A 27919-nucleotide genomic window follows, 5' to 3' on the forward strand; every position below is an offset into this window, starting at 1 on the left:
CAGGGACCATCCGTCTCGTCTTGTCTGGTCATCATTCCTCACAGATGACATTGATTGACAGTTACGACGTCAACATGAGCCTGTCTTCTCTCTCTCTCTCTCTCTCTCTCTCTCTCTCTCTCTCTATATATATATATATATATATATATTTATATCTCTCTTTCTATCTCTCTCGATCTATCTATCTCAATATCTTTCTCTCTCTCTCTCACACACACAAAAGGCAGGCGATCAGGAAGAGAAGGGGAATGTGGTTTAATGTCTATATGCCCTATAAACCCTCTCTCTCATTGCTTTTACTGTGGCTTTACAGTGCCCTGGATAGCGTTTTGGGAGATGAGTCTAACTGGTGACTGACCACAGACTTACAGACATTGAAGTTGAGGCCTAATTCATCTGTAATTTGCTTTAGGAGAGTTGTATGAATTTCACCACAATCCAGGTGGGTTCATATATGAACGGTTGAGACGTAAAATGTGTTGTGGTTATGTGTGTATGGAGGAAAATATAGTTGTATGGTGATTGAACCCTTCCTAGCATATTAATAGTAATGCCAACAAAGCTTAATATGTTGACACCACGAGGTCACAGCCTGCAGTCAGCTGCACACCGAAGAGCCAGGGGTCTATGGGGCTAAGAACAGACAAACTGATCAGCTGAACATGACCCAGGCCAGATCATGTAACCCGGGTGTCTGGACCATAGAATACATTCTGTTTCTGTGGTCCGTGTTTAGTTTTTTGGTCATTGTATCCATGATCTTATCTGTCCCATACACTTGCTGACTGTGACTGAGAGAGAACAGAGATATAAAAAGAGAGAGGGAGAGATAAACAGAGTGAGAGAGAGGACTGTTGATACTACTCCCCTGGGAGTTGTTCACCGTGTGTTTAGGTATAGACCATGTCAAAGAACAGAAACGCATTTACTCATTTCCTTTCCATCATTTTTTCAGTTTTCTTTCCTTATATGGTCTTATCAAACGTCTCAATTTGCTAATAGAGAATCTGTCACCCAACTGTCACCCTTTCAAGTGTCGGAGTGCTTGTGCAAAAACGATCCATTCAACAATAATTCTTTATCAATCAAATCACTTTCTGAACTGCACATTTGCCTGTCTCTACGGATGTGGATGATAATCAGTCCCAAAGCGAAGCCAACAACACTGTTGACTGTCTGGCATGCAGGATGGTGTTGCCTTTAGATTAAAGGGATCATCCGCTATAAATGTACCAAATGCACTTAGACCAACATCATCTCGATACGGACTGAGTCGATAGAGGTTAAAATAGGATGAAAACCCAGAGGACATAGGGCGCGTCCCAAACGGGACCCTATTTCCTAATATGGTGCGCTACTGTTGACCAGATCTCTTTGGGTCCTGGTCAAAATTAGTGGACTATAAAGCGAATAACATGCAATTTCACGCATCCATAATCTTTTTCAAATTCATTCCAAGTATGTAGATGAATGATGTAATGTATGACGTCAGTGCTCTACCTACGGTATAGAATTACAATGATATGGATCCATACATTGGATGGATTGATTCTTCTGGAAATTGCAATAGAACATGGAGAATGATGCCATAAACATTAATGGTGTGCTTGTTTTTCTTACACAGAAGGAAATACAAGAAGACGTCACAAAGGTAAGCCTCAGACCAGGACTGGATCAGTTACTGGTTACCTACAAGTTGGACCCAGCTTCAAATAAACACTCCCATAAGCATGCATACTACACTTGTCATCTCCACAACTATGAAAAATAATAAAAAGCCCCCAAAAATCCCATTCACGTCTATTATTCCATTTCTACATGATTTTGGTATTCCATGTGGTATTGTAGTATATCCTCCGACTCTTTATGTGAAACCCATTATTATTGTACAGGTCTGAGAACGCTGTGTGTGGTCTGGGAAAGCTGTGTGTGTGTGTGTGTGTGTGTGTGTGTGTGTGTGTGTGTGTGTGTGTGTGTGTGTGTGTGTGTGTGTGTGTGTGTGTGTGTGTGTGTGTGTGTGTGTGTGTGTGTGTGTGTGTGTGTGTGTGTAATTAATGATGTCATCGGGAAGCTTATATCTGGCTGCTATTCAACTTTCATCCCTCTTGAACTATTGTCTCTCGCTCTCTTCTCTCTCGTCTATCTTGTCCCTCTCTCGTTCCTCTTTCTCTCTTGTCACCCTCTCTTGTCTCTCTGTCTTTTCTCTCTCTCTCCCCTGTCTCTCTCTTGTCTCGCTCTCTCTCTCTCCTGTATCTCTCTTGTCTCTCTCTCTCTCTCCTGTCTCTCTCTCTTGTCTCTCACTCTCTTGTCTATCTTGTCTCTTCTCTCTCTTGTCTCTTTCTCTCGTCACTCTTGTCTCTCTCTTGTCTCTCTTGTCTCTCTCTCTCTTGTCTCTCTCTCTCTTGTCTCTCTTGTTTATCTTTTCTCTCTCTTGTCTCTCTCGTCTCTCTCTTGTATCTCTTGTCTCTCTCTCTCTTGTCTCTCTCTCTCTCTCTCGTCTCTCTTGTTTCTCTTTTCTCTCTCTTGTCTCTCTCGTCTCTCTCTTGTATCTCTTGTCTCTCTCTCTCTTGTCTCTCTTGTTTCTCTTGTCTCTCTTGTATTTCTCTCTCTTGTCTCTCTTGTTTCTCTTCTCTCTCTCTCTTGTCTCTCTTGTTTCTCTTGTCTCTCTCTTGTCTCTCTCGTCTCTCATCTCTCTCTCTCTCTTGTCTCTATTGTTTATCTTGTCTCTCTCTTGTATCTCTTGTCTCTCTCTCTTGTATCTCTCTCTCTCTTGTCTCTCTTGTCTCTCTCGTCTCTCATCTCTCTCTCTCTTGTCTCTATTGTTTATCTTGTCTCTCTCTTGTATCTCTTGTCTCTCTCTCTTGTATCTCTCTCTCTCTTGTCTCTCTTGTCTCTCTCTCTCTTGTCTCTCTTGTTTCTCTTGTCTCTCTCTCTCTCTTGTCTCTCTTGTTTCTCTTGTCTCTCTCTCTCTTGTCTCTTGTTTCTCTTGTTTCTCTTGTCGCTCTCTTGTCTCTCTCGTCTCTCACTCTCTTGTCTCTATTGTTTCTCTTGTCTCTCTCTTGTATCTCTTGTCTCTCTCTCTTGTATCTCTATCTCTTGTCTCTCTTGTTTCTCTTGTCTCTCTTGTATCTCTTCTCTCTCTTGTCTCGCTCTTGTATCTCTTGTCTCTCTCTCTTGTATCTCTCTCTCTTTTGTCTCTCTTGTTTCTCTTGTCTCTCTTGTATCTCTCTCGTTCTTGTCTCTCTTGTCTCTCTCTTGTCTCTTTCTTGTCTCTCTTGTCTCTCATGTCTCTTTTGTATATCTTGTCTCTTTTGTCTATCTCTCTCTTGTCACTCTTGTCTCTCTCATCTTTCTCTTGTGTCTCCATTATCTCTCTCTATCATCTGTCTCTCTTGTCTCTCTTTCTCTTGTCGCTCTCTCTCTTGTCTCTCTATTGTCTCTCTATTGTCTCGCTCTCTTGTCTCACTTGTCTCTCTAACCTCTCTTGTCTCTCTTGTCTCTCTCATCTCTCTTGTCTCTCTCTTGTCTCTCCTGTCGCTCTTCTCTCTTTCTTTCTCTCTCTCTCTCTCTTTTTCTCTATTTTCTCTCTCTCTTGTCTCTCTCTCTCTTCTCTCTCTTGTTTCTCTTTCTCATATACACACACACGTTTGTTTTACTATCCTTGTGGGGAACAAACAATTGATTCCCATTCAAAATCCTATTTTCCCTAACCCTAACCCTAACACTAACCTAACCTCTAACCCTAAACCTAACCCCTAACCCTAATTCTAACCATAACCCTAATTGTAACCCTAAACCTAACCTCTAAGCCCAAAATAGCCTTTTTCTTTGTGGGGACCCGGAAAATGTTTTACTATCCTTGTAAGGACTTCTGCCTCCCCCCCCCTGTCCACTCACACACACACACACAAACCAAGCTTGTACAATATTGGGAAGGAAGACAGCCAAAACTATCCCTGATACAGCCCAGAGACCAAACAAACCTAACAGAGGAAGTGCATTGACCACATGTCTGTCCAGCTCTGCCAGAGGTCTGACAGTGGAACATAAACACCATGTAGCTTTCTCATCCTCAGTGGATATCTTTGTTTCTCTCTGTCTCTCTGCCTGCTTGGTGTTTTTGTTGTTTTTCTGTTTGTTTGTTCTTAGTCCCATAGACCCCTGGCTCTTAGGTTTGTAGCATAGTAAGGTCACTAAGGTTTGTTGGCGTTACAATTAACATGCTAGGAATGGTTCAATCACCATACAATTACATTTTCCTCCATTGTAAAACCGAGCTGTACTACTTATTTATGTGAGGGTGAGGGGGATTTATAGCATTTAGAACAATATTATTTGTATCTCTGAAATGAAACCATCATGAAAAATACACTAATCTCTTCCATAATTTCTTGAAACAATATAAGCTAATTTACTAGCATTTCTGAAAGTGAATAGATAAGGTTTTAGAATGAAACTTCAAATGTTAACAAATTGTTAAAAAAAAAATATATATATATAGTTGTTGCAAAAGTATTCACCCCTTTTGTTTAGTCAAACATATTTCTTTTACCTTTATTTAACCAGGCAAGTCAGTTAAGAAAAATTCTTATTTTCAATGACGGCCTGGGAACAGTGAGTTAACTGCCTGTTCAGGGGCAGAACGACAGATTTGTACCTTGTCAGCTCGGGGGTTTGAACTCGCAACCTTCTGGTTACTAGTCCAACACTCTAACCACAAGGCTACCCTGCCGCCCCAGTCAAACATAAATTAGTTCAGGAGTAAAAGTTGGCTTAACAATTCAAATAATAAGTTACATGATTTTTAAATGACTACCCCTTCCTCTGTCCCCCATAGATACAATATCTGTAAGGTCCCTCAGTCAAGTATTGCATTTCAAGAATAAATTCAACTACAAAGACCCAGGAGCTTTTCAACGCCTCATAAAGAAGGGCAGTGATTGGTAGATGAGTAACATTAACAAATCAGACATTGCATATCTCTTTAAGCTTGGTCAAGTTAATAAATATGCTGTGGAGGATGTATTAAACCACCCAGACACAACAAATATACACTCGTCCTTCTGAACTGAGCTGTAGGACAGGAAGGAAACTGCTCAGGGATGTTACCATGAGGCCATTGGTCATTTTAAGACAGCTACAGAGATCAATGGCTGTGATGTTAGAAAACTGAGGATGGATCAACAACATTGAAGTTACTCCACAATAATGACCTAAATGACAGAGTGAAAAGAAGGATACAAATATACATAATCAAACTATTTCAAAACATGTATCCTGTTTGCAACAAGGCACTAAAGTAATACTGCAAGAAAAACATGGCAAAGGAATTAACATGTTGGCCTAAATGCAAAGCCTTATGTACAACACATCACTCAATAACTGCCTCCGTATTTTCAAGCATGCTGGTGGCTGCATCATGGTATGGGTATGCTTGACATCAGAAAAGACGGGGGAGATTTTCAGGATAATAAGAAACAAGATGGAGCTAAACATAGGCAAACTCCTAGAAGAAAACCTGCTTCAGTCTGCTTTACATCAGACACCAGGATTCACTTTTCAGAAGGACAATAACGTACAACACAATGCCAAATTTAAGCTGGAGTTGCTTACCAAGAAGACAGGGAATGTTCCCGAGTGGCCAAGTTAGTTTTGACTTAAATCTGCTTGAAAATGTATGGCAAGACTTGAACATTTCTGTCTGGCCATGATCCCCTACACCTTGACAAAGCTTGAAGAATTTAAAAAAATAATAAATCGGCAAATATTGTACAATCCAGGTGTGCAATGCTCTTATAGACTTAACCAAAGAAGACTCACATCTGTAATCTCTGCTAAATGTGTTTCAAACATTTATTGACTCAGTTAGGTGAATATTTATCTCATCAAGGTATATTAGTGTTTGATGTTTCATTAATTAAAAAAAACTCACTATTAAACTCACTTTAATCCCACTTTCTAATTTCACAAAATGTGAAAAAATTCAATGGGGGCGAATACTCATAATACCCACTGTAGATAGATTGTGGTTTAATGTCAGTGTCTCTATCAGTCGGCACTTGGCTGTTTCATTATACACAATAAGCACCATAAATAGGGTCGCTCACACTTTCTCTCGCACATTCAGAGTGTCACTCTTCACATTCCTCCTGTGCCCAAACACTCCGGAAGAGGTGCCAGAAGATAGAATGAGAAGCTAAACTTGTCTATCAACACTGAATACTTTCTGTGACTCTGCGATTCAGTTAAAACAGGAACAGTTGACTAAGGCTACAGAAAACCCTGCTTGCACCTTGGCCATATGCATCCTCACCCTAATGACATTACACCTTCTCCAGATTAGATAGTATTTAGGTAAAACTATGATGAGTCACTCTTTGTGGAGGCCATTTTGTTTGATTAAACTCTGGGCGTGCCACAATGACGAGCCACAAGGCCGTTACAGAACTTTATTTCAACCTGGGAAGAGAGGCAGAAACGTAGCGAGAATCAGAGCATCTGTCATTTAATGGCTGGGTGTGAGAGAGAGATAGCGAGGGAGAGGATATTTGCCAACAGGGGTAATCAGGACTGTCTGTCTGGCATTGCTGGAGTTTCAATGAATTTCAATGTCTTTTATGACTGTGGTAGATTTTTCATTAGTTTCTGTGGTAATTAAAAGTCGAACTGCTCTCCAAAACTAGCCTAAAGCAATGTAAGTAATCATTGCATATTCCCCAAAATGACAATTAACAGCTTAGACGTCCTTTAGCAGAATGTGATGCATGACGAAGACAAGAATATTACAAGGGAGGGATGCCCCCATTTCTAAACTCCAGTTCTCAAACTTAAAAACAACACATAATGGCTGTCTATAGTCTGTGATATGTTGTTAAATGCCATCAATGCAACATATGTTCAATACTAGAGTAATCTTATTTCTATTACGTCATTGACTTGTGTCTAAAAAACAAATGCGTTCGTAATGACATATTTCGTGCCAAACTCTTCAACTGCAGTATTAGAACACCAGTATGGTAGTATTTCCTTTGTGACTAACACAAAGTTTGAATTATAATGTGACATTTGAGTGTGTGGGGGGGGGGGGCCTCTTATGTGACATTTTTTTGGGGGGGTGCTAATAGTTAAGACATGTCATTTAATGGTAAACATGAATGACCTTTTAATGTGGCATGAACGCAGTCATCTGATTGTCAGACAAATCACTTTATAAAAGGCTACCTGCGCAAGTTCGTCCACTCCAAAATGGTTCCAGCATCCAAACTGTGTACACGCCATTTGATGAATGGACAGACAACTGTCACAAAACACTGAAAAGTCACACTCTGCAATTGTCATTGGGCCTACACTTGTAGCCTAAATTAATTGATGCCTCTTACTAACAAATGTACCTTTTGTGAAAAAAGAAAGGTTAAGTAAATACCAGACTGTTTTGTTTTTTGTTTTTTGTTTTTTAAACCATGACAGAGAGTTGGGGCTGTTTGTTTCATTTGAAATAAGCTTATATTTTCAATTTTATCACTGTATAAGTACAACATTGTGTATTAAAGAAATAGGGGAATGGTTAAATTAGTATTATTTAGACCCCCCAAAGTATGACTTTTGTTGAGTTTAGCGGGGCTCATATCTCTCATTCTCCTCCCCTTTTCCCCACGTAATTCACACTCTGGACCAACACATGAGTCATCCTTGGTTTCCAGCAGCAGAATGAAACTCCACAGAGTGACTTCACATCACAGAAGGACTTAAGCTTTGGGTCTTCAAAGACAGGCATTTCAGACAGTCACTCCTCTGATATGTCGTGGGACAACAACTAACAACTACACAAATTACATGCTGAGAGTTACCTGACATGAGCTTTGTCTGTTTTAGCTCTGTGTGTGTGTGGATGTGTGTGTGTGTTCCATGTGGCTTCGGCTCCCTGACTGCGTATGTGGTTTGACGTGAGATGGAGGGGGCTACTAAGAACAGCAGCCATCACAGCTGTTCCCCTTCACATCAGTGTTCTGAGCAATGTTCACAACTATCAGCCAGCATCACTATCAACCATCAGCCAGCATCTCCTCCTGCATCAGCTTCCAGTTACAGATACAAACCAACAACTCACTACCTTTCTGGGGCTCTGAAACTCAGACCCAAACAGAATACCATTTGATAGATATTCTATTCAGCCCTGGTCTCAAAATCTGCAGTGGTGTACTTCAAAGTATAGCAGGCTTCTCTCCCAGCCCCCTATCGATCGGTCCAGCTTCTGTCTTCAGACAGCTTTTCAGGTATGGACTCCATCTCTTGATTGCATTATCGCTTAACCATTGATTGGCCCGGGCGTCTGCAGTGCAAACTAAAAACTCAAACCTATTATTCCAGGTTGTTAGGTCTCATTTTCTCCTGGGAATCAGTGTCTTTCTTGAGACTGACCAGGCACAGAGCGTGGCTTTGATTTCAGCCGGCTGATTTAATGATTTGGATCCACTGCTTTGTCATTACGCTCAGTGATGAGGTAGTACCAGAAACACTTGCTGAACTATTATCATAGTTAGTTCCTCAGTCCCTTTGGGGAGAACTTTCTACTCTCTTTGTCATGATAGAGGACAGACATTTGTTGGATAAGTCTTTTTGTCCAATGTGCCTTTTTGGTGGCACCTTGTGAGGGTGGTTCTAATGCAACGTCTTCGTCCATCTCTGACATTGTCGGACAAACAAAGCATTGGTGCATTAAGAATGGCTGGCTTGAAGTCAAGCAGGTGCACTGTGTGAAGCGGTGTGGGTTAAAGTGACTGAAATACATCAGACAAATAGAAGACATCAAATCAACAGACATTCCAACTGAGTTCAAATGTCTGTGAAGCTATACTTATGTTGTGTGTCACAGCTATTGCTGACGCCATGTACTTTGTGTAGTGTGTAGCAGATATTGCTGAAGCTCTCACTCAGTCGATTGCTGTATGACCTAAACTCATATTTGCCCGTTAGCAATGTGAACACGTATGTGGTGTTGGATGTAATAGGCGTCAGTGTGTCCTTCCTTCCTGATGATCTAATTCAAATACACTGGAATCAGCTTAAATCTCAGGCCATTCCAGACTCCCCGTATCCTGCCGTCGTCGATCCGATCTGTTTTCTCACACCTGCTGGTGTATTCAAACACACACACACACACGCACACACGCACACACACACACACACACACACACACACACACACACACACACACACACACACACACACACACACACACACACACACACACACACACACACACACACACACACACACAATAAGCAGAACGCCATCCAGGTGCTTTTGTTTTTCTATCCTCGTCAGAATTTTGTATATGTTTTTGTTCCAAACGTGTGTGCTTTTTGGTTTGATAATTTGGAATGCTCCTCAGCCTGTGGCCTTCCAGCTGAAATGTTTCCCGTTTATGCATTTCATGGTTTGTGATGTAGCACACGCGTTTGCTCATTTCATGGTTTGTGATGTAGCACACGCGTTTGCTCATTTCATGGTTTGTGATGTAGCACACACGTTTGCTCATTTCATGGTTTGTGATGTAGCACACGTGTTTGCTCATTTCATGGTTTGTGATGTAGCACAGCGTTTGCTAATTTCATGGTTTGTGATGTAGCACACAAGTTGATCTGTTGATCTCATTTTCATGTAGTCAATTTAACAACTTTCTTGTTTTACGTCAAATCTTTCAACATTTCACTGCATCTCTTTTCTGAATGACTGAAAAATATTCACATTCACCTGACTACTTTTTCTCTCACAGTATTGTGCCTCCCTCATATTGATTAAATTTAAAATATACAGTACCAGTCAACAGTTTGGACACACCTACACATTCCAGGGTTTTTCTTTATTTTTTTACTATTTTCTACCTTGTAGAAAAGTTGTGAGGTCATCAAAACTATGAAATAACACATATGGAATCATGTAGTAACCAAAAAAGTGTTAAACAAATCAGAATATATTTTATTTTTGAGATTCTTCAAAGTAGCACCCTTTGTCTTGATGACAGCTTTGCACACTCTTGGCATTCTCTCAACCAGCTTCATGAGGTAGTCACCTGGAAATAATTTCAATTAACAGGTGTGCCTTGTTAAAAATTATATAGTAGAATTTATTTTCTTCTTAATGCGTTTGGACAATCAGTTGTGTTGTGACAAGGTAGGGTTGGTATACAGAAGATAGCTCTATTTGGTAAAAGACCAAGTCCATATTATGGCAAGAACAGCTCAAATAAGCAAAGAGAAATGACAGTCCATCTTTACTTTAAGACATGAAGATCAGTCAATACAGAAAATTCAAAGTTTCTTCAAGTGCAGTTGCAAAAACCATCAAGCACTGGTATGATGAAACTGGTTCTCATATGGACCACCACAGGAAAGGAAGACCCACAGTTACCTCTGCTGCAGAGGATAAGGTCATTAGAGTTAAATGCACCTCAGATTGCAGCCCAAATAAATGCTTCAGAGCTCAAGTAACAGACACATCTCAACATCAACTGTTCAGAGGAGACAGAGTGAATCCGGCCTTCATGGTAAAATTGCTGCTACTAAAGAACACCAATAATAAGAAGAGACTTACTTGGGCCAAGAAACACGAGTAATGGACATTAGACCAGTGGAAATCTGTCCTTTGGTCTGAGATTTTGGGTTCCAACTGCTGTGTCTTTGTGAGTCGCAGAGTAGGTGAACGGATGATCTCCGCATGTGTGGTTCTCACCGCAAAGCATGGAGGAGTGATGGTGTGGGGGTGCTTTGCTGGTGACACTGTCAGTGATTTATTTAGAATTCCAGGCACACTTAATCATTATGGCTACCATAGTATTCTGCAGCGATACATTTGGTTGTCATTGAACAATTTCTGTCATTGAACAACCTCATACCATGATTAGATGGGGAAACCACACTTTCATAAGCTCTTTAAACAATAAAAGCTAATTTACCAACATTTATGAAAATGGATATATAGTGTTTTGGAATTAAACTATTCATATATTGTTTGACATTATTGTTGCCTGGTGTTCAGAGAACAAGCCAGATTGGAAGGAAAGATTTTCAGAGCATGCGTAGACCTTAAATTGATGGATAGAAGCTGCCCTCGCTCTCCATCCCTCCATCCATCCCACCCTCTACTCAACCAAAAAGCTGAGAGGAAAGTGAAAGCAAAGGGCCTCTTGATAAGCCTCCCATCTACAGGGGCCAGGGGAGATTAAAGGGTTCCGTAATTGTGTGTGTGTGTTTGCGTGTCCGTGTGTGTGTGTGTGTGTGTGTGTGTGTGTGTGTGTGTGTGTGTGTGTGTGTGTGTGCGTGTGTGTGTGTTTGCGTTTGTTTGCGTGTGTGTGTGTGCAAGTGTGTGTGTGTGTGTGCAGGTGTGTGTGTGTGTGCAAGTGTGTGTATGTGATGGACTTTGGATTGGTTTTGTGTGTGTCTATAATGGCAAGGTGAAGATGTGAGTCTCTATGCCCTCATCTCTCCTCCTCCCTCCTTCCCCCTTTCCCTTCCTTTCTTCTCCCCAGTAAGATGGAGGGGACTGAAATGAGTTGTGGTTTATCTCTGAGTGCAGGGTGGCGTGAGGGCTGTCGCCTGAACTTCCTGAGGTGTTTTTGGGGAACAAACGAGCAGTGTGTGTGTGTGTGTGTGTGTGTGTGTGTGTGTGTTTAGTGTGACTATCTTTGTAGCTCAAGCGTTCAGTTCACGTTTGCCCTCTGATAACCATCCTTACATAAATAGTTGCTCGCTGCAAAAATGTCAGAACCTCAAGGAAATAAATAAACTGTTCTTCCCTCTAAGCTATGTGTAATTTATTTCCACTTAATTTATGTCTGCCATAACTCAATAGTTATTCACTGTAATCTACGGTTGGTTGGAGTCTGACAGGCTATTGAGGGTGACTATTGAGGGTGACTTGCAGAAACACTGTGCCGAGGGGGAAGGAAAAGAGAATGGCATGGGGAGTAAAGGGGGACACTTGGTTTGCTGTCTCAAATGGCACCTTATTCCCTATATAGTGCACTACTTTTGACCAGGGCCCTAAGTCTCTGGTCAAAAAGTTGTGCACGATATAGGGAATAGGGTGCCATTTGAGACGCAACTTGGTTGATAGAGTTGTAATGGTAAGTCTGGAGCCTTGAGAGGCTTGACACATCACAGCGTAGCTGTCGGTTAATCAACAGTAACATATCACTCCCCACTTCATTCCATCACCCCTGAAGGGAGTGCTTGTAAAATACTTTGGATTAAAAGTCAAAGTTTATTGAAGGTCTTGCTACTCGGGGGCTCGCATTTTGTTTGGGGCGCAAATAGAAAGATTGATCATGGATCGTAGGCTGTTTTTAGGAAGGGAGGAAATGGATGGCTGATGTTTAAATTGTATCCCCCTCCCCATCCTTCCATCTGTGAATTACCCCCTCACTCCCCACCTCCAAGAGAGGTAGTTGGATGGTGGTGGTTCGTGGTCTGCACTGTTGAGAAGGACCAGTTCTTACGAATTTGTAAACACATAGGAGTCCATGGCTTCATCATAGTAGCCTGACCACTCACACTAAATTCCCCCGCTGTCGTTCACTACATACTTTAGTCTGAGACTGCCCTCCTTGAAGTCCCTTCACGTTTGGTGATGGGTCAGGGAGGTACTCAGACTTATTGAGGAGAAGAAACTAACGCCCGTGAGCGTGGTGGAAAAAACTAATTGACCAACGTCGGTTCAATTACTGGAATTCCATTTAGTTTGTTTTCTCAAATCATTCATGGGAAATATCAACTCAGGAACTATGTTGTTTGGGGGGGATGCTGTGATTTTGTGATGTTGTTTTGTTGACACATCACAGCGTAGCTGTCGGTTAATAAACAGTAACATATCACTCCCCACTTCATTCCATCACCCCTGAAGGGAGTGATTTTGTTTGGGGGGGGGGGGGGGGGTCCCCGTGCTGCAGATGGCTATATATCGATCGGTTATTTATTTTTTTATGATGATTTTTCAGGGGGTGCTACTTCCTACGGCTATGTGTGGGACGCTGGGCTGAAGGGAGCTGTAGTGTTCATTAAGCAAATATTCAACCTAGTTCAGTGCAGAAATGTGGTAATTAACTACAATGACCATAATCTATTGCACCTGTTTTTTCCAGCTCGGGCAGAGATAGATTCCCTTTTACTCCTGCTACGTTAGGTTAGATACCCACAGACCGCATGAGAGAGGAATGTACACAACACAATAATGAGAGAGAGGGAGAGAGACAGTTCGTGAAAATATGCCTTGTCTACTTTGAAGAACTAGTAAAATGATTTCGTCAGACAACTCTGCAGCTAGTCTAGCTAAATAGGATGATTAAAGACAGAACAGTATGAAGTGTACAGAGATAACATTGTCTGGCTGTTTGACTGCTACTTACTGAACAGAGATGAGATGATGACTTTAAGGAATGAAAAATAATAAAGAAATCAAATAAAAAGTAATATACAGAACTGAAATATGGTATTATTTCATAGTAATTTGATGTCTACCCAATGTGGACCTGACATAAACAATGGGATATTTTCAATGCTTTGTTCATTATGTTGGGCTTCAAAGTAATTTTTATGTCATTGTCAAAAGTAGTGAACTTTAGGCAATAGGGTACCAGTTGGGATGCACCCTATTTCTTCCCTTTGGCCTCTTCTGTTGTGTTGTGTCTCTGGTTCTTTCTTCTTTCGATGAGAGCCTCAGCTCTCTCAACCCCATCGCTCCCCATTTTGAAAGTGACTGTTTGAAATAGAAACGCAACCTTTGGATGACTCCAAATATGATCACTGAGAGAGGAGACCAAATGTAAACAGGCTTCTGTGTGTGTGTGTGTGTGTGTGTGTGTGTGTTTATGTGTGTCCGTTTGTGCTTGCGTGTGTAAACATATGCATGCTTGCGTGGGTGCGCATGCTTGTGACCATTAGTCAGTAGAGGCCCATAAAAGCACAGCTGTGATGGATTTGGCCGTAGCTTCGTAGCTGAGTGATCATATACAATCAGGCCACATCAAGGGCCCCAGCCTTGGGAGCCAAGCTGCCGACCCAGCCAAGGGAACAACTTATATTTATGGGATTACTTTGGCCAGAGTGCCCAGGCCCCTTAATATCTGTCTTAGCCAGCGATGGCAGGCGACTGTCTGTCGTTTTTCATTTACACCGTTTCTCTACTTAAAACATTCACAAGGGTTGTGTTTTATTGTGTGTTTATGGCATGAATATGAATTTGGCTAAAAGGAATTGTTCAGATAGTACAAAAGATAAAGTTCACTGTGTAAACAATCACAATTTAACATTAATTTCTTAGCAGCTATACCTATGACAGGAAGGGCACTTTTGTCTTCGTCTGAGATGACACCCTATTCCCTAAATAGTACATTACTTTTGACCAGAGGCTATTGAACCTGGTCAAAAATAGTGTACTATATAGGGAATGTGGTGCCATTTATGTTTACCTGTGTGAAACCATCCCATCTTTCAGATTGATCTATCTGTCATGCCTGTCAAAGAGGAGACACTTTATCATCTCATCAGCTGCTCACTTACAGGACCGGAGACCCTGTCAGTCTGTTAACCCCTCTGTCTCTCTGTTAATGTATCATCAGCCAATGCAGCTGTAGGGTTAATGGGCCATGGAAGATGGAAGTCGGCTTTTATTGGCATCATAAAGGCATTTCTCACCCAGGTCAGATTTCTGTCATTTTGATTGGCTGTCATAATAGTATTCCTCAGCCAATCACTCCCATGTCATATTTGTATTTATTTTTGAACTAAGGTTGAGGTTGTGATGGGTATTTATGTAGTCTTAAAACTTGGAATAAAAACATTTGTTGTCCTTGCCTCACCTCCCTCACTCCATTCCTCTCCTCCCTCCCTCTCTCTCTCTCTCTCTCTCTCTCTCTCTCTCTCTCTCTTTCTCCCCCTTCTCACCATCTCTGTCTCGATCTGCTACAATCTCTAATCCCTGCATGCAACAAATGACCCAGAAAAACAAACACACCGAGTAATTGTATTATAGCTGGACCAACACTAAACCCCTGTCTGCCCACACGTGATGCACTCATTCTCCTCTCCATGCAGTGCTCCACCTGATGCCAATATGCCTGTGTGTGTTTAAAACATTTTTTTAACCTTTATTTTAACAGGGAGTCCCATTGAGACCAAGGTCTCTTTCACAAGAGAGCCCTGCATGAACACGATTTACAAAATACAATAGAATACAAATATACAAAATTACAAAGAGACTTAAGAAAAACATTCACATTACTAACTAACTAACTAACTATTGAACTCGTCAATATGCTTTTGAAAAGACAGCTTTTCATCAATTCAGATGCCCAGATATTTGTATGCAGGGACCCATCTAAACTACATACTGTGTGTTTCAATCATTAGTCATTTGTACTTTCAAGAAAAAACATGTACTTAGGTATACCCACATTCAATGCTAATTAAAGGACAATGAAGGTGTTCTGTTAAACAATGAAAGCAGACCGTAGTTCAGATAGAGACTGTCTGTCAGGAAGTTTTTAAACCAGTCTTTGAATTATTAACGAGTGGTCAACAGTGTCAAAAGCCTTTGACAGGTCAAGGAAAAGGGCAGCACAATGTTGCCTTTTGTCCATTCAGTTAACAATGTAATTTATATCCAGAAATCATGCTATGATCTGGCCTGAAGCCTGATTGATGAATGTGTGTGTGTGTGTGTGTGTGCATGTGTGTGTGCGCGCGCTTGATTTCCACATCCAGGTTTAACCCTAGCCTCTACCATAACCGTGTTGAGCTTGGTTTGAAAAAAGCATTCCCTGGTAGCCCGTGCCCTGACCCTAACCCTGTGGGGGTGCCCGCCTGACTGTTAACCTTCGGGAGTCCACACCTAACCTTAACCCTATCGCCACTGATCTACGCCTCACATTAACCGCTAGGGTCTGCCCCTAACTCCTACCCTCACTATTTATGACTCGGCCTGATGGTTCCTCTGAATTGTCAAATAGTCTACTGGATAGCCTGTGTTGGTCACGCGAAGGGCTTGTACGCGTGGTTTTGGCTCCCCAGCTTGTAGGTCACATAGTGATGCGCTTCCTTCCAGGGCTTGATGTGTTGGAGCAGACAAGGCTCAGAGCTCTGTCCCTCATGCCTAACCCTAGTTCAACCTTAACCCTATAGCCTCAACTCTAACCCTAGTTCAACCTTATCCCTATAGTCTCAACTCTAACACTAGTTTGACCTTAACCCTATAGTCTCAACTCTTTGGGGCGGCAGGGTAGCCTAGTGGTTAGAGCATTGGACTAGTAACCGAAAGGTTGCAAGTTCAAATCCCCGAGCTGACAAGGTACAAAATCTGTTGTTCTGCCCCTGAACAGGCAGTTGACCCACTGTTCCTAGGCCATCATTGAAAATAAGAATTTGTTCTTAACTGACTAGCCTAGTAAAATAAAGGTAAAATTTGAAAATAACCCTAGTTCAACCTTAACCCTATAGTCTCAACTCTAACCCTAGTTTAACCCTATAGCCTCAACTCTAACCCTAGCGTCATATGTTTTTAGGGAGCAATTAGGTGTTATTTGTTTTGCTCTTCTACACTATGGTTATTAACCTTTGTTGACATTTACTTGATATGACAAGTCTGACATGAATGTTCTTGTGCAGAATGCTATAAAACAAATTAATTCAGGAGCTAACGTGTTTTTCTCTTGTTGCCTGGAAACACCTCAAATATTCAATTGTGTAGAGAGTGGTCAAAATACTGAGTTCTGAATAATATATGCTGTTTGCTGCCTTTAGGCATGGCTCTGGATGGCGGGATGGAGACAGAGAGAGAAATAGTGAGAGAATGAGAGGAGGGATGAGGGCAAGAGAGTGGGGGGGGGGTGAGGGAGGGATGGATGGAAAGAGGGAGAAAAATAAATAAATTATATACAGTGCCTTGCGAAAGTATTCGGCCCCCTTGAACTTTGCGACCTTTTGCCACATTTCAGGCTTCAAACATAAAGATATAAAACTGTATTTTTTTGTGAAGAATCAACAACAAGTGGGACACAATCATGAAGTGGAACGACATTTATTGGATATTTCAAACTTTTTTAACAAATCAAAAACTGAAAAATTGGGCGTGCAAAATTATTCAGCCCCTTTACTTTCAGTGCAGCAAACTCTCTCCAGAAGTTCAGTGAGGATCTCTGAATGATCCAATGTTGACCTAAATGACTAATGATGATAAATACAATCCACCTGTGTGTAATCAAGTCTCCGTATAAATGCACCTGCACTGTGATAGTCTCAGAGGTCCGTTAAAAGCGCAGAGAGCATCATGAAGAACAAGGAACACACCAGGCATGTCCGAGATACTGTTGTGAAGAAGTTTAAAGCCGGATTTGGATACAAAAAGATTTCCCAAGCTTTAAACATCCCAAGGAGCACTGTGCAAGCGATAATATTGAAAGGGAAGGAGTATCAGACCACTGCAAATCTACCAAGACCTGGCCGTCCCTCTAAACTTTCAGCTCATACAAGGAGAAGACTGATCAGAGATGCAGCCAAGAGGCCCATGATCACTCTGGATGAACTGCAGAGATCTACAGCTGAGGTGGGAGACTCTGTCCATAGGACAACAATCAGTCGTATATTGCACAAATCTGGCCTTTATGGAAGAGTGGCAAGAATAATTTCTTAAAGATATCCATAAAAAGTGTCGTTTAAAGTTTGCCACAAGCCACCTGGGAGACACACCAAACATGTGGAAGAAGGTGCTCTGGTCAGATGTTGCCAAAAAGTTCAATTTTGGTTTCAATGCAAAACGTTATGTTTGGCGTAAAAGCAACACAGCTCATCACCCTGAACACACCAAACCCACTGTCAAACATGGTGGTGGCAGCATCATGGTTTGGGCCTGCTTTTCTTCAGCAGGGACAGGGAAGATGGTTAAAATTGATGGGAAGATGGATGGAGCCAAATACAGGACCATTCTGGAAAAAAAACCTGATGGAGTCTGCAAAAGACCTGAGACTGGGACGGAGATTTGTCTTCCAACAAGACAATGATCCAAAACATAAAGCAAAATCTACAATGGAATGGTTCAAAAATCTGGAGAGAGTTTGCTGCACTGAAAGTAAAGGGGCTGCATAATTTTGCACGCCCAATTTTTCAGTTTTTGATTTGTTAAAAAAGTTTGAAATATCCAATAAATGTCGTTCCACTTCATGATTGTGTCCCACTTGTTGTTGATTCTTCACAAAAAAATACAGTTTTATATCTTTACGTTTGAAGCCTGAAATGTGGCAAAAGGTCGCAAAGTTCAAGGGGGCCGAATACTTTCGCAAGGCACTGTATATATATATATATATATATATACAGTGGGGCAAAAAAAATTAGTCAGCCACCAATTGTGCAAGTTCTCCCACTTAAAAAGATGAGAGAGGCCTGTAATTTTCATCATAGGTACACTTCAACTATGACAGACAAAATGAGAAGAAAAAAATCCAGAAAATCACTTTGTAGGATTTTTAATGAATGTATTTGCAAATTATGATGGAAAATAAGTATTTGGTCAATAACAAAAGTTTATCTCAGTACTTTGTTATATACCCTTTGTTGGCAATGACGTTTTCTGTAAGTCTTCACAAGGTTTTCACACACTGTTGCTGTTATTTTGGCCCGTTCCTCCATGCAGATCTCCACTAGAGCAGTGATGTTTGGGGCTGTTGCTGAGCAATACGGACTTTCAACTCCCTCCAAAGATTTTCTATGAGTTTGAGATCTGGAGACTGGCAAGGCCACTCCAGGACCTTGAAATGCTTCTTACGAAGCCACTCCTTCGTTGCCCGAGCGGTGTGTTTGGGATCATTGTCATGCTGAAAGACCCAGCCACGTTTCATCTTCAATGCCCTTGCTGATGCAAGGAGGTTTTCACTCAAAATGTCACGATACATGGCCCCATTCATTCTTTCCTTTACACGGATCAGTCGTCCTGGTCCCTTTGCAGAAAAACAGCCCCAAAGCATGATGTTTCCACCCCCATGCTTCACGGTAGGTATGGTGTTCTTTGGATGCAACTCAGCATTCTTTGTCCTCCAAACACGACGAGTTGAGTTTTCACCAAGAAGTTATATTTTGGTTTCATCTGACCATATGACATTCTCCCAATCTTCTTCTGGATCATCCAAATGCTCTCTAGCAAACTTCAGACGGGCCTGGACATGTACTGGCTTAAGCAGGGGGACACGTCTGGCACTGCAGGAATTGAGTCCCTGGTGGCGTAGTGTGTTACTGATGGTAGGCTTTGTTACTTTGGTCCCAGCTCTCTGCAGGTCATTCACGAGGCCCCCCCCCCCCCCCCGTGTGGTTCTGGGATTTTTGCTCACTGTTCTTGTGATCATTTTGACCCTACGTGGTGAGATCTTGCATGGAGTCCCAGATCGAGGGAGATTATCAGTGGTCTTGTACGTCTTCCATTCCCTAATAATTGCTCCAACAATTGATTTCTTCAAACCAAGCTGCTTACCTATTGCAGATTCAGTCTTCCCAGCCTGGTGCAGGTCTACAATTTTGTTTCTGGTGTCCTTTGACAGCTCTTTGGTCTTGGCCATAGTGGAGTTTGGAGTGTGACTGTTTGAGGTTGTGGACAGGTGTCTTTTATACTGATAACAAGTCCAAACAGGTGCCATTAATACAGGTAACGAGTCGAGTACAGAGGAGCCTCTTAAAGAAGAAGTTACAGGTCTGTGAGAGCCAGAAATCTTGCTTGTTTGTAGGTGACCAAATACTTATTTTCCACCATAATTTGCAAATAAATTCATTACAAATCCTACAATGTGATTTTCTCGATTTTTTTTCTCATTTTGTCTGTCATAGTTGGAGTGTACCTATGATGAAAATTACAGGCCTCTCTTTTTAAGTGGGAGAACTTGCACAATTGGTGGCTGACTAAATACTTTTTTTGCCCCACTGTGTATGTATGTATATATATATATATATATATATATATATATATAGAGAGAGAGAGAGAGAGAGAGAGAGAGAGAGAGAGAGAGAGAGAGAGAGAGAGAGAGAGAGAGAGAGACTAAGTGAACTGACATGGTTCTGGTACCGATTTGTTATTTTAATACATTTTACATCTGAAAAATGTATTACTAAGCAACATTTTTAAGCCTATGTTTTTTTATTTGTAAAAAGATAGTCAGTTGTATTTTGCGGAGGGGACACACTGACTGGACCGGGTGACGAGTACCCCACCCTATTCTCCCTAGTAAGTGATTCCTTCCCAGGTGCACCACGGAGATGGTTGGTAGGAAGTTAGATACTGTAGTGTGTGCAAACAGTATCGTTATTGGAGGAGCAGAGAGTGTCGAGTGACAAACACAGGGTTTGATTTGATTTTAGCTGCAGGTGATGGGCATGACTTGCAGGAGGTATATTTGTAAATTAATTTGAACAAGCTATTAGCTAACTAGCCTATTGATTCCTTCTTGATAAATAAATAAAACCAAAAAAATGAGTTGTTTCTCTGTCATTCTCGTCAGTAGCCGCCTAGTAATTTTATTAAGTTGGCTTTAGCTAGCGTGCTAGATAGTTTCCCAATCTCCCAACCTCGTAACTAGCTACCAAGCAATTTCAGGCTATCAATTATGTTAGAGTAGCTTGACTATTTATTGTAGCTGAAATGCCTACTGGCAAAGTTGCTAGACTTACTCAAATTTATTTTGGGGTGATACTATATACTATGATACAATATACAGTTGAAGTCGGGAGTTTACATACACCTTAGCCAAATACATTTAATCTCAGTTTTTCACAATTCCAGACATTTTATCCTAGCAAAAATTCACTGTCTTAGATCAGTTAGTATCACCACTTTATGTTAAGAATGTGAAATGTCAGAATAATTGTAGAGAGAATGATTTATTTCAGCTTTTATTTCTTTCATCACATTCCCAGTGGGTCAGAAGTTTACATGCACTCAATTAGTATTTGGTAGCATTGCCTTTAAATTGTTTAACTTGGGTCAAATGTTTTGGGTAGCCTTCCACAAGCTTCCCCCAATAAGTTGGGTGAATTTTGGCCCATTCCTACTGACAGAGCTGATGTAACTGAGTCAGGTTTATAGGCCTCCTTGCTCGCACACGCTTTTTCAGTTCTGCCCACACATTTTCTATAGGATTAAGGTCAGGGCTTTGTAATGACCACTCTAATACCTTGACTTTGTTGTTCTAAAGTCATTTTGCCACAACTTTGGCAGAATGTCTGGGGTTATTGTCCATTTGGAAGAACCATTTGCAACCAAGCTTTAACTTCCTGACTGATGTCTTGAGATGTTGCTTCAATACATCCACATCATTTTCCTTCTCGAGATGCCATCTATTTTGTGAAGTACACCAGTCCCTCCTGCAGCAAAGCACCCCCACAACATGATGCTGCCACCCCCGTGCTTCATGGTTGGGATGGCGTTCTTCGGCTTGCAAGCCTCCCCTTTTTCCTCCAAACATAACGATGGTCAATATAGACAAACAGTTATTTTTTTGTTTCATCAGAGGACCTTTCTCAAAAAAGTACGATCTTTGTCCCCATGTGCAGATGCAAACCGTAGTCTGGCTTTTTTATGCCAGTTTTGGAGCAGTGGCTTCTTCCTTGCTGAGCGGCCTTTCAGGTTATGTCGATATAGGACTCGTTTTACTGTGGATATCGATACCTTTGTACCTGTTTCCTCCAGCATCTTCACAAGGTCCTTTGCTGTTGTTCTGGGATTTATTTGCACTTTTCACACCAAAGTACGTTCATCTCTAGGAGACAGAGCGTGTCTCCTTCCTGAGTGGTATGATGGCTGCATGGTCCCATGGTGTTTGCATACTATTGTTTGTACAGATGAACGTGGTACCTTCAGATGTTTGGAAATTGCTCCCAAGGATGAATCAGACTTGTGGAGGTCTACAATTTTTTTTCTGAGGTCTTGGCTGATTTCTTTTGATTTTCCCATGATGTCAAGCAAAGAGGCACTGAGTTTGAAGGTATGACCTTGAAATACATCCACAAGTACACCTCCAATTGACTCAAATGATGTCAATTAGCCCATCAGAAGCTTCTAACGCCATGACATCATTTTCTGGAATTTTTCAAGCTGTTTGAAGGCACAGTCAACTTAATGTATGTAAACTTCTGACCCACTGGGATTGTGACACAGTGAGTTATAAGTGAAATAATCTGTCTCTAAACAATGGTTGGAAAAAATACTTGTGTCATGTACAAAGTAGATGTCCTAACCGACTGGCCAAAACTTTAGTTTGTTAACTAGAAATTTGTGGAGTGGTTGAAAAACGAGTTTCAATGACTCCAACCTAAGTGTATGTAAACCTCCGACTTCAACTGTACCTGTGTGGCATTTGTACTAACCTCCTAAGGCATAAAAATGCTTCAAGAATCAATGTGCATCATTAATGAAAATGACAATTGAAAAGGTAAAGAGGTATGCTTAGTTAACCTATGCAGTAAAATGGCCAGACCTAATCCCAATTGAGATGTTGTGGCAGGACTTGAAACGAGCGGTTCATGCGTGAACCATTTGGGTAATTTGTCATTTGTAATCTCAGGTTCCCTTTATATAATATTAGGTGTTGGTTGAAGATCTGATTGTAACGACGTTCTTCTGTTGAAGAAGGAGCGGGCCAAAATGCAGCGTGGTGGTTACTCATGTTTATTAATGAAAATACGACTAGACATGAAATAACTGAATGTACAAAACAACAGACGGACCGTGAAAAACTATACAGCCTATCTGGTGAACATAAACACAGAGACAGGACCAATCACCCACGAAACACTCAAAGAATATGGCTGCCTAAATATGGTTCCCAATCAGAGACAATGATAATCACCTGACTCTGATTGAGAACCGCCTCAGGCAGCCATAGACTATGCTAGACACCCCACAAAACCCCAAGACAAAAACACACCACAATAACCCATGTCACACCCTGGCCTGACCACATAAATGAAGATAAACATAATATATTTCGACCAGGGCGTGACACTGATAACATTCAGTATCAAAAATATGCTAAAATATAACAAATCAAAAAGGGGCAAATACTTTTTTCACGGCACTGTAGAATTAGGTATAATGTTTATGGCTCTAGCTTGCAGGAAAAAGCTCTTTCAGGTGTTGGAAAAATGCACAATTCTCTCCCACTCCATCCTCACATACTTCCTCTAAAATAATGGGTGCATGACGCTCCTGGTTCTGCCGATAGGCCCCAAATCAAATCAGCCAGCAGAATAGATGTTGTTCCACTTCCTATAACTCCATTAATATTCCAAGTCTCCAAGTTCACCAGCCAATCGCCTGCAGTCCACAAACAAATGCCAGTACACTTGCAAAGATCCAGGCCCACTCAAAAGTCGAAACCCTGACAAGCGCTCTAGGGGTTTCTTGGCCTCCATGTTGAATTGAAACCCTGTTTTGGCTGAGGCTATTGTTAATGCATGAGGGTTAGCGTGGCTGTATTATAATTTCGGCTGCTAAGAGAGTCTCTGCGTCAATCCAGATATGCCCTCCCTCCATTTTGGTTCTCTGCCCAGGTGGGTGTTTCACCATTTTGGCCCTGGGAGGAGTATAGCTACACAGCCAACCAGATAAGGCTAAATGAGGTGAAACTGTTTATGTGTGCCCTTGATTCTGCCCGAGAGACCAACATTAGGAGACAAGTCAGCTAACTACTAACATTGCGAGTCATAGTCGAGAAATCATGACTGTCTTAGAGAGGGAGAGGAAGAGGGAGAGGGATAAATAGTTACCTACACCATATGTTACTTTGCTATGTTTATAACCACTTTATAGTCTAAAGAAGAGTCAAAGATGGTATATTGGCTGGTAATTCTGTGCATACTGTATCTATCTGTTTTCTACTTTAAATCAAGGAAATGTGTTGTAGTGAATTGATGCAGAGCAGAACCTCTGTCCTCTATATCTCCACTGTGTCATAGCCATGCCCCCGGTTGTAGAACAGACGGTAATGTATGGTCCCTCAGAGAAACTTCTGTATCTACCACCCATTTATCCTAGCATGAGGGCAATCCATTGGGCACTGATACATTACACACACACACACACACACACACACACACACACACACACACACACACACACATCAATTTTAGACCGTACTATCCCTCCAAGTGCACCCTTACACATCATCAGTCGTTTCTCATGGGGCTTGGGGAATGTGATGTGGAGTAGATGACTGGGGGTATCACTGTAGCACAGGAGAGCTAACTAAAGGACTGTGTATACATGTGTGTGTATTTGTTTGTGCCTGTGTGTGTGTGTGTGTGTGTGTGTGTGTGTGTGTGTGTGTGTGTGTGTGTGTGTGTGTGTGTGTGTGTGTGTGTGTGTGTGTGTGTGTGTGTGTGTGTGTGTGTGTGTGTGATTCTAACCTTCAAACCTTTAGATCTCGCGGGGCATGACCTGGTTGGTTGGTTGGTCGGTTGCACAGGACAGTTGGCACAGCCTAGCTACCCATAATCCTTTTTATTCAGACACTCCCTGGACAGAGCTACATTTACTACAGGATACAGAGATTGACACAGTCCTGCTCAGTCGACCAGAACTGTCTTGTAGATCCACTCTATCTTTGATCATGACAGAGAGGCCAGGAAACTGACAGTGAAGATGCATTAGAGGAGAAAGTCTGTGATAAATAGCACAATATGTTTTATCTGAGTATTTGTTACAGTCAAAATAATCCATACATTATGCTTTTTTTAAACTCAAAAACAAGGCCATAAATAGCAAATATAGTTCAAAACTTGTAATGTTCACAATAACTAAAGTTGATAAAAAAAAGACCTAACACAACAAAGAGAGTAAATCCACATACACCTGGTTAGATATAGTGTAAAATGTTAAATATAACTGTCCATCACATAGAAAAAAAAGATAACGATGAAATATAATTGTATACAGTTGATTGATGTTTTTGCACATGATCAACAGGCTGTTGTGTATAACGGTTATGTGTAAGTGTGTGTGTGTGTGTGTGTGTATATGTGTGTGTGTGTGTGTGTGTGTGTGTGTGTGTGTGTGTGTGTGTGTGTGTGTGTGTGTGTGTGTGTGTGTGTGTGTGTGTGTGTGTGTGTGTGTGTGTGTGTGTGTGTGTGTGTGTGTGTGTGTGTGTGTGTGTGTGTGTGTGTGTGCGTGTGTGCATGCGTGCGTGCATGCGTGCGTGCGTGTGTGTGTGTGTGTCCGGTTATGATTCTCTGCGGCTTACCAGGCGAGACAGGGACGACTAAAGGCTTTTAATGACCTCTACAATCTCTGCTAACCTTCACCATAGAAATGGAGAGAGAGAGAGATAAAACAGGAAGGAAATACGAAAATGAGATGGAGGAGGAGAGAGATGAAGGAGAGAGAGAGAGCCTGGGAGAAGGTTGTGTATTTCCATAAAGAGGTAAGACACGGAGTATAAGCGTTTGTGTGTGTGTGTGTGTGTTTGTGTGTGTGTGTGTGTGTGTGTGTGTCCGATCATGATTCTCTGCGAATTGCAAGGCGAGAAAGACAGGGACGACTAAAGGCTTGTAGTGACCTCTACAAGCTCTGCTAACCTTCAAGAGAGAGAGAGAGAGATACGAAAATGAGATGGCGAGGGAAGGAGAGAGGGTCGCTTAAGTATTTCCAGATAGAGGTAAGACAGATACGTGTGTGTGTGCTCTCTTTCTGGTGAACCTACATCAATTAGAGTTGTTCAATCTAACTACACATGGCACCAGTCAGACCTCTGGATATTTAAAACCACCTCCCTGACCTCATCCTACATGTCCCATCTCTCTCTCTCTCTCTCTCTCTCTCTTTCTCTCACTCTCTCTCTCTCTCTCTCACTCTCTCTCACTCTCTCTCTCACTCTCTCTTACTCTCTCTCACTCTCTCTCTCCTTCCCCCTCCATCTCATTTTCTTATTGAAGTGAATCTGTTTTGAATAGGTTGCCCGGAGAAGGGCTTTCAAAGCCAGCGATGGATATATTATGGAGAGGCAAGTCAGGTCACAGTGGCAGCTTTTAACCCCGCATTGAGTATGAGCTATATGGTTGTTAAGGGTTATTAAAACATTCTATTTGTGTGTATTTATTTGGATACTGTATCGATATCTCAATATGTGTGTCCACATGCGTGCGCGTGTTTGTTTGTATGTATATGTGTGTGTATATATGTGCCTCCCTGGTATCTGTGACCTCATGGGCAGAGCCTGTTAATCCTAGGCCATGTAACCTTGATTGCACAAGTAGGGCCAAGGTGAGACCAGTGCAGGGAGAAGAGGGTGAGGGTAAGCCCTGTGCTACTGAATCAGGTTACTGGCAGAATGATGGGGAGGGAGGGAGGGAGGGAGGTAGGGAGGGAGGGGAAGAGAGAGGAAGAGAGAGAGAGGGAGAGGGAGAACAGGTGGAGGAAGGGGTAAGTGTCAGAGAGAGAGAGAGAAAGTAAGACAGGAACAGAGTGGAGAGTTGAGTGTGGCTGTCGGTAGAGAGATTGATTGATGGAAAAGCCACCTGAGCTCCGTCTTCCTCTGTCTGTCTCTGTGACTCATAAAACCTTTGAGATGGGATCTCATCTCTCCAGCCCTTCTATGTTAATGACAGAGACAGCCACAGACTGGGCTTCACATAGAGGGAGACACAACAAAGCACCAAGACCAGTGAGACGAGATCAGACTGCATCAGACAGGAGGAAAGCCAGTAGCCTCCAAGAGGGTGCTACAAAACACGTAACAAATGTGGTTGGTTTTTAGTATCCTTGAGCATGATTTTTGAGGATGACTGACTGACTGTTAGACAGTAGACATCTAAAGGGTAAAATCTTTGCACACGTTTATCTGTTCCCTTTCTATTTAAATGGTTTGAGCTGTTTTGTTTATATGCCTTCCTCCCTTCTCCAGACTATTCCACTGTTCCTGCTGTCCTGTAACTGCTGGCCAGTGTCCATGTCCCAGTTGGTGTGTTGGGCCATGCCCATGGATAGATTTGTGTGTTGTGTTGTCGTGGTGATCTGTGTGATACTGTCGTGGTCGGTCACTCAGCTGGTGCTCAGTTGGTGCTCTCTGGCCTTGTAATTCCTCATATAATCTCCACATCACCACCACTACTGGGGCTGTAATCCCTGCTAGAATCTCCACATCACCACCACTAATGGCCCTGTAATCCCTGATATAATCTCTACATCACCACCACAAATGGCCCTGTAATCCCTGATATAACAACACCTCAAGGAACAACGTGGACTGTGAAGAGACATAAACACACACACACATTATTCTTTAGTTGTATTCGTTAGCTGCTAGAGCCTGAAGTGTCAAGATATCAAAGCACTTAAATGTTGGAGATTAGTGTTCATTACCTTGTTTTTTCTTTCTTCTTGCCTCTATTTTTTTAAGTAGTTGTGTTGTTCTTTGGTCATGGTCTTCTTAGTTTGAATTTGTGTTGGTGTTCTTGATCATTAATGTTCTGTATTTTGTCATGTTCCATGTTTTGTGCAGACCCCAGGAAGAATAGCTGCTACTTCTTCAATAAAAAAATTATATATATATATATATATATATATATATATATATATATATATATATATATATATATATATATATATATATATATATATATATATATATATATATGTATATATATACATATCTCTCTATATACATATATCCATAAAATGTAATTTCCACATCACCACCACTACTGGCCCTGTAATCCCTGATATAATCTCCACATCACCACCACTACTAAGGCTGTAGTCCAGATGAATCCAGCCACAACCCAATGTTAGCAAATTAGGAATTACAGTAGGGAGTAGGGGTCAGATCTGTCCAGCAACTTCCAGTCATAAACCTACAACCCCAGCAGGGCAGGTGCCATGCTCTACCAACTGAGCCATA

At 41.6% G+C, this 27919-nt stretch overlaps 1 protein-coding gene across 3 annotated transcripts in view; it reads left to right on the forward strand.

Moving 5' to 3' along the window:
• pde1ca (phosphodiesterase 1C, calmodulin-dependent a) overlaps positions 1 to 27919 on the forward strand; it is a 183024-nt gene that overhangs the window by 83544 nt on the left and 71561 nt on the right. For all 3 annotated transcript variants that reach the window (XM_064949150.1, XM_064949151.1, XM_064949152.1), the window contains one exon: positions 1625 to 1651. In XM_064949150.1, the coding sequence (XP_064805222.1) occupies positions 1625 to 1651 (27 nt within the window). The remainder of the gene's footprint in view (positions 1 to 1624; positions 1652 to 27919) is intronic.

The sequence above is a fragment of the Oncorhynchus masou genome, chromosome 30 (assembly GCF_036934945.1).
Source record: "Oncorhynchus masou masou isolate Uvic2021 chromosome 30, UVic_Omas_1.1, whole genome shotgun sequence".
NCBI classification, from domain to species: Eukaryota; Metazoa; Chordata; class Actinopteri; order Salmoniformes; family Salmonidae; genus Oncorhynchus; species Oncorhynchus masou.